The sequence below is a fragment of the Phalangium opilio genome, unplaced genomic scaffold, assembly GCF_054372755.1.
Source record: "Phalangium opilio isolate 3A_F unplaced genomic scaffold, DU_Popi_V2 ptg000225l_1, whole genome shotgun sequence".
NCBI lineage: Eukaryota > Metazoa > Arthropoda > Arachnida > Opiliones > Phalangiidae > Phalangium > Phalangium opilio.
The window spans coordinates 1388453-1395948 of NW_028324219.1; the positions used below are offsets into that span (position 1 = coordinate 1388453).

Below are 7496 nucleotides of genomic sequence, written 5' to 3' on the forward strand. Positions count from 1 at the left end.
AATCATAGATGGACTCGTTTATCGTAATCGCTATGGTAATCAACCGCGTAAGATTTACCTGCCTAGTACACTACGTCCTCAAGCGTTACACTTATTTCACACACAAACACATGACCGCTGGTCATAGAGGTAGAGATAGCACGTATGAACGTATTCGTTTTAGATATTATTGGCCTACTTTGAAAAAGGATGTAGTATTATTTGTATCTACATGCCTTATGTGCCAACAATAAAAAGGACGCAACCGCAAAACTCCTGGGTTAATGCACTCTACAGTGGTAGAACAACCTTGGGATTTAGTCGGGGTTGACATTTTAGGTCCTTTACCTCTTAGTCCTAAGCGTAATCGTTACATCTTAGTGTATGTGGATTATTATACTCGTTATGTAAAACTAATACCACTAAAGAACATCACCGCTGATATAGTAAGTCAGACTCTCAAAGGTCTGATCCTGCATTGGGGAGCCCCTAAGCCTATACTTTTAGACAATGGAACGCAATTTGTGTCTCGTGTCTGGAAAGATACTTGTGCGCAATTCAACGTCACATGCACCTACACTACCCCGTACCACCCTCAGACTAATGCTAATGAACGTGTTAATAAGCAGACATGGGCGCTCTCCTCTCTTTTTGGAGCGAAATGAGCGTTTTGAGAGGAGAGAATCAGAAATTATACTATTGTGAGTGGAGGGTGAGTGGGAGTGGTAAGAATTTAAGAAAACAATAGGCACGAAAATGAGTGCAACGTTTTAATATCATGAAACATTGTGGGCACCCTACACGCTCAATAAATTGTACAAAAAACGTGGGGGCCGTCGTTTTAGTTGCAAAGTATCAAAAACGTTATCCAGACTAACAATTGTACAAAGTTAAAAAAAAAATGCCACAATAGTTTTTAGAAAATGGATCATCGTTTGCGATAAATTTTGGACAATATTTGTATAAAAAAACTGAGCATATATTGAGTAAGTTTTTTATTGCTCAAAATGTTATCCAAAAAATTGAACAAAATTTTGCATTCGAATAATATCATTAAAGTCTGTGTATTTGACGCTGCACCAATGGAAGATATGTCGCTAACTAGGAAACAAAACATCATCCTAGAATTTATTGAGTTATATCGATCATATCCTCAACTTTGGGACATAGATTCTCCACTTTATTCTAATAGAAACTCTAAACGAGTGGCGTACGACGTCCTAGTAGAGAAGTATAAAGAAGTAGAAGCCGACGCCACGCGTGACACCGTTGTTAAGAAGTTAAATTCTTTGCGAACTAACTACCGTAAAGAGCTAACTAAGGTTCGAAATTCGAAAAGGTCGGGTGCAGGAACCGACGAAATCTACCAGCCAAGTCTGTGGTATTACGAAGCCTTAAGTTTTCTTGCTGACCACGAAACACCCAGGGCTGGTAGATCAACTTTGAAGACGAATTGTTCGGTTATCGAAGAGGGCAACAAGAAGGTAACTAAAAACATCTTATTAATGAGTTAAGCTTTAACATATTCTAAAAATGCATGTGATAGGGTTAATATAATAATTTATAATCAGTGGCATACGACCCAATAGACTTTTTAACAACTGATTTGTCCGTTCGATTGAGAAAGGATTATATGTAGTTTATTTAATGTTCTTATTTGAAAATGGCCTTATCTTGCCATGGCACTAGGCCTTCCCGACAAAAATAAGTACGAAATGTATCTCTTGTGGCTTGTCCGTTGGTACATCGTTGGTCATCGTCATTCTGAGTGTCCTTTAGTTTCATAATGACGTGTTCATCTCTCCAAGAACCCGACTTCAATAGTCCAGTTTCAAGGTCTTCAGAATCCACCGTACCTGGGCTGATATAATCTGACTTTATTTTTCGCAAAAAATTATGCAAGTAGCAACATGCTAAAACTATGGTTTCAGCCTTCCTGGGACAAAGATTTATTCGATTTTCTAACACACCGAACCGCGAGACCATTATCCCGAAAACATTCTCAACGATCCTTCGAGCTCTTGACAGCCGGTAATTAAATATTCTTCTTTCGTTGTCAAGAGTTGCTTGAGAGTATGGTTTCATGAAGTTGTCCAAAAGTTGAAACGCTTCGTCACCGACGAAAACGAACGGGGCTGAAGTGTTGGAACTTGGTAGGGACTCGGGTTCAGGAAGATGTAACGAGTTCTCCAAAAGTTTCCTGTAAAACGTTGTTTCTCGTATGACACCGCCATCCGATATTCGACCATTTGCTCCGACATCCGCCATCATAAACTCATAGTTAGAATTGACAACTGCGAGCAGTACAATGCTATGAGTGCCCTTGTAGTTAAAATACCGAGAGCATGTTCCTGCTGGTTTTCGGATGGTAACATGCTTTCCATCTATGGCCCCAACGCAATGAGGAAAATTCCATGTACGCTCGAATTCATTAGCCACTTTCCTCCATTCGGATTCGTGTTCTGGAAACTGCCATATGTAATATTTTAATTATCAAGTAAAGTGTCAACCTCCATAATCGCAAAGTAGTTATTATGTGTTTAGTTTTAGCATAAGTATATTTATTGGGCTCGGTCTTGAGGTTAAGTACTATCTTTACCATCCTTGAATAATTGTTGTTACTAAAACAAATATAGTCATTAAGTACTTGATCACTGCTTTCTAGAGTAGCGAGGATGAAAGCTTTGAGATGAATATCACGGCAAGCTCCACGAAAAAGACTGCCAAAAAAAGAAAGTCTGCAGATATGGGAACGGATGATATGATAGCGGTTGCATTACACCACCTGAGTAAAGACGATGATGAATTTACAGCTGTTGGGAGGGGGTATTCTGAAAAGCTTAAAAAGCTGACTCGCATTCAAAGAATTTACGCCGAAAACCTTATTGGACAAGTCTTCATGGAGGCCGAATTAGAAAAACTTACGAGAACATCCAAACTAATTATTTCCCCGAATACCGCGACATCTTCTCATTCGTCTTTCACAACAAGTGAATCGAGTAGTTCTAACTATAATGAGCCGCTCTTGGAGTTTTTGAAGGACCTTTAGGTGTTTATTTGCATATCAAAACGATTTAAAATGTGTTTACCAACATATATAAATACGTACTGTACATGTAATAAACCCATTAAAACATAAGTGAAGCATAACAAATGGTTGTCATTTACTTCTAAAAGGAGAGTGAAATGAGAAATCAAGAGATGTTTTTATCCATTCTTCTACTAATTATAAGACCAATTCTGCATAGTGACACATCCAGGAAATATTTGCGAATGATTTTAAAATTCTAATTAGGTTGAGAATTTATGAATAATTTGAACTAAAACGATGTTTACTAAGGAATTAAACATAAAACTAAAATTTTCCGGATCTGAATAATAACGTGCTTTACAGGCTTAACGACCTGGGGTTCGTAGATCAGCTTTATGCAACTAAACCAACACTTCTAAAATCTTCCCTACAAAAACTGATAAACACCATTCAATAATTGTGACTGTGCACATAGAAGAAGCAAACCCCTTTATCAAATATATAAAAGGTGATAAAAGTTCCTCCCAAGCCAAAACTGGTGTTCGTAAGGAAAGTCGCCTTGTATGGGATCCATTGGACCCGCACTTGGCTTTAAGGCTAGTACTGGTTCCCTTACCCGTTGGTCTTCCTCTCTGACTAACACTAGCAATTGTGTCTTCAAATGTATGTAAGAAACATGTTTTATGGGTATGTGATGAAGTGTGTCAATTCCGAATATGATTCAAATTGGTAACGACAACTTAACTGCCACAAGTGTTTATATATGCCCCATTTGACATTCGAGCATTGGAATATCAACATTAACAGTCCTTCCTCGTAACTTTAACTACTGACAACATCAATCTAAGCAATCTCCGTTAACATTTTTCATCATACGTACCTTTATGTACTCAGCCAGTCCTACAATTATAGCTTCACAAGTCTCAATTATTATCTTTGATATCGTTTGCGGAGCAATACGCAAAGAAAATTTTAAATCCTCGAAACTTCGACCACTTGACAAGTATCTAAGCGTAAGGACCAGCCTTGTCTCAGGAGGAATTGCCTCCCTCATTACCGTGTCTTTCTTGACAATTAATTGTGACACTTTGCTTAAAAGCATACGAAAAGTGCTTACGTCCATTCGAAGGTAATTCTCATAGTCAATTGGTGATGAACTCTGAATCTCACAAAGTAGGGTCATGTCCGTATATAAATTCCTTTTCAAAAACCAATCTTTAGCCCAAATACGGATAGGCCTACGACGCTTAGTTGTTTTATTTAATATTATTGCAAGAACCAATGCCCACAATGCTTTCTTTCTGGACATGTTTGCGAGACGACAACACTAATTAAAAGAAATGTTATATGTAATGGTTGGAAAATAACATTTTACCCTGAAGTATTTTATTGTGACAAAAATATATTCAATATAATTGAATAAATCATTTGGAATTTAGTCAATATAATTGAATAAATCATTTGAATTTAGTCAATATATTTGTCCAATAATATTTTGAGGTTTTTTCTAAATATTGAGCAATCAACATCATGATGGATTTTGATTTGCGCAATTAGCGAAAAGTCTCGGGGATAATTTATATGGTGATGAATTTTATACATGTCCCCCACTTTTTTTGTGCAAAACATTGAGCGTGTAAAGGCCGCTTTGGAGTGAACCTCTTGGCCAACTTAAAAAACAAATTTTAAAAGAGCGCGAGTTTTTACGGGCGGTGTAAAAGGGGGTGAGTTTGAAAATCAAACGTTTAGCAATGGCTCGTGAGTGTGAGAGGTGAGTGGGACGAAAAATGTTTTGGGAGAGGGGGTTCTCTCCTTCTTTTAGGCCTTTGGAGAGGAGAGAAAATCAGAAACTATCCACTGTTTCTGGGTGGGGGTTAGGGAGACAAGGGAGGGAAATAAAGAAACATTACTGTGCTTTGAAATAGTAACGGTTATTTATTTTTAAGCCAAGGCGAAGGTTAGTGATTCATAGAGTTGGAGACACGCCTCTCTAGCTTTGAACATGCTGTAAGCACAAATTGTATTTGACAGGCTACAGTCACGTAGCCTAGTGAAATACGAATGCTTATTGGCTGAACCAAAACTTTGATAATGTTCGAGGAACTTTGCTAGGCTGGTAGTGTGGGAAACGCTGGTACAAAAGGTTCAATAGAATAAACCAAGTGTTAGAGTTAAGCTGAAGAAAATTTTGACACTGACAGTTTCCGCTTCTCTCACCAGCAGGCTGGGAAATAAGGATATTTTATAAACTAGTCCTTTGGACCAGTGACCCCCTAGTGTCTGAAATAATTTACTGGTCTCCGGACTGGTCCCAGCCTTTGCTCTCCAATAGATTTGCAATTAATAAATTGGTCCCGAGGACCAGTAACCCCCACTTCTTCAATTAAAAAACTAGTCCAAGCAATTAATAAACTGGTTTTGGACCAGAGGAAGTGTGCTTTTTCCCAGCCTGCTCACCAGTAGTGTGCCTTGACGCGCTGTTTTTTATTGGGTGGTACTTATTAAACTTAGTTTAAAATGCCAAAATTAGAAAATAAATCAAAAAACAAAGTTTGATTTTGTGTGGGACCTTATCAAAACTAAGGTAGAACTCCAGCGGCTTCGTCTTCAGGCTTATCGTTCGAGAATCACTGCTTTCCGGAAGTTTCTGGACAAAATAAGTAGTCGGTGCTTTACACTACAAGTCTTATTGTTCTGATTCAACAAATAATGAAGCTCAAAAGCATATGTTGCAATAAGTGTTGCCATAATTATTACAGTGACACGGAAGTTTTGCTGGGCCAAGGTTTTAATCGAACTTATCTTGATGGTAATTTATCTTAATTGAGAATGAGATGAGAGGAGGTTTAATAATGAGTAGTGAGAGGATGGAAAACTTTTAATTTTATCTTAATTGAGATGAGAGGAGGTTTAATAAAACTACGAGGGAAAATGAGCAGTGAGAGGAGTGAAACATTTTAATTTTTATCTTAATTGAGATGAGAGGAGGTTTATTAAAACTACGAGATAAAATGAGTGAGAGGAGTGAAAAGTTACTATGATGTTTTGTTTGAGAAAGGAGCGAGGTTTACTGGAAAGGCCTACTATGGAAAACCAGTTGGAGTGAGCTACTCGTTCCCCGATAAAAAACTTTGAGGAGTGGGAGTGGCAGAGGGTTCGCCCATGTCTGTTAATAAGTCGATAGGCATTATGTTAGGTATCTATGTAGGGAATGAACACCGTAATTGGGATCGTAACATAGATTTATTAGAGTTTTCTCTTAATACAACACCTCATGAGACAACAGGGCGAACTCGTTCTACTTGAATCATGGTAGAGAAGCACGTCTACCTTGGGAACTTCCTACGGAGCCTTTTCAGTCTCCTGACCTGACCCAAGCTGGCAATAGATTAGAGGATAGAGTTACTCAATTAAGGCTGACATTCTTGCCGTTAGGACTTACATAGATCGTATGCAAGCCAAGCAACGACATTATTATAATCAGCGTAGAGAGGAGCGGGAATTAGATGTAGGCATGTACGTTTGGAAGGTCTTACACCCCCAATCCCATGGTGCTACTTACTTCTCAGCTAAATTGGCTCCCAAATGGGATGGTCCATATCGCATAGTTGAAAAACTGGACGAATTACGTTATGTAATTAAGGAGGTCGCAACAGGGAAACGATCTTTGGACAATATATAGCCCATTTAAAATCGTACCACTGATCGCTTTTTACCATCTTCCACTCCCACTTTGGATGACTCTGATCCAGAGGAACTGCGTGCTGTCTCGGACATCGACAGTCCACGAACACTAATCCGTCCTAATAGTCCTCCTGCAGCACCACATACTAGTCCGCAATGTTTTACCTTGCGTGATCTAGCTTATGGGCCGAGTCCAGTTCAACCATGTCCACCATCACCTCAACCTGGACCTAGTTCAGCGCCACAATTTGTTCCACCTTCAACATTGGAACATTCTTCTAACCGCAAACGCACGGCACCGTCGTCTTCTTCTTCGGAGGAGGAAGTCTGCTACCCCAAAATGGCTCGTGTCGCTCTGGATGTTGCAGACGAAGATCCTGCACATGGGGATTCCACACCTCATCATCTTCGGCAATATCCTTTGCTCACCAGGCAAACCCTTCGTCCATTCCACCATGGTTTCTTACGAGAAGTGGTGCAGAAACGGGTTGTTCAGCCAGGTGGTACGGACCGACATATTTATTACTACGCGCCGGAGCCGTTCGGACGAAAACTACGTTCCAGACGTGAAGTGGATGCCTACTTAAGGACATATCCATTTCCTCATCTCACGTCTGACAATTTTGATTATCAGATACATGCTATATATGCTCCTCCATAGGAGTTTACTCGATTAGCTCGATAGCATATCTAATAGTTTTCTTTTTCCTAGGACCTCTACATGATGAAGAAGCGGATAGGAAGAATGGCTTTCTTCCAGCCTTCCATCATTTCTTTCACCCTTATTAAGCGCCAGAGTGGT

The 7496-nt window shown here is 39.3% G+C and overlaps 1 protein-coding gene across 1 annotated transcript; it reads left to right on the plus strand.

The window, feature by feature from the left end:
• The first annotated feature begins 892 nt into the window (after window positions 1-892).
• On the plus strand, window positions 893-3119 carry LOC149615248 (uncharacterized). Its single transcript, XM_089857803.1, has 2 exons — window positions 893-1463; window positions 2645-3119. The coding sequence occupies exons 1-2, from the start codon at window positions 987-989 to the stop codon at window positions 3026-3028; spliced, it is 861 nt and encodes a 286-aa protein (XP_089713929.1). The 5' UTR covers window positions 893-986; the 3' UTR covers window positions 3029-3119.
• Window positions 3120-7496: the final 4377 nt, after the last annotated feature.

Coding starts and splice junctions, on each gene's coding strand:
- LOC149615248 (XM_089857803.1), top strand. CDS start 987: ATGTTATCCAAAAAATTGAACAAAATTTTGCATTCGAATAATATCATT. Junction 1,464..2,644: donor TCGAAGAGGGCAACAAGAAG/GTAACTAAAAAC, acceptor ACTGCTTTCTAG/AGTAGCGAGGATGAAAGCTT.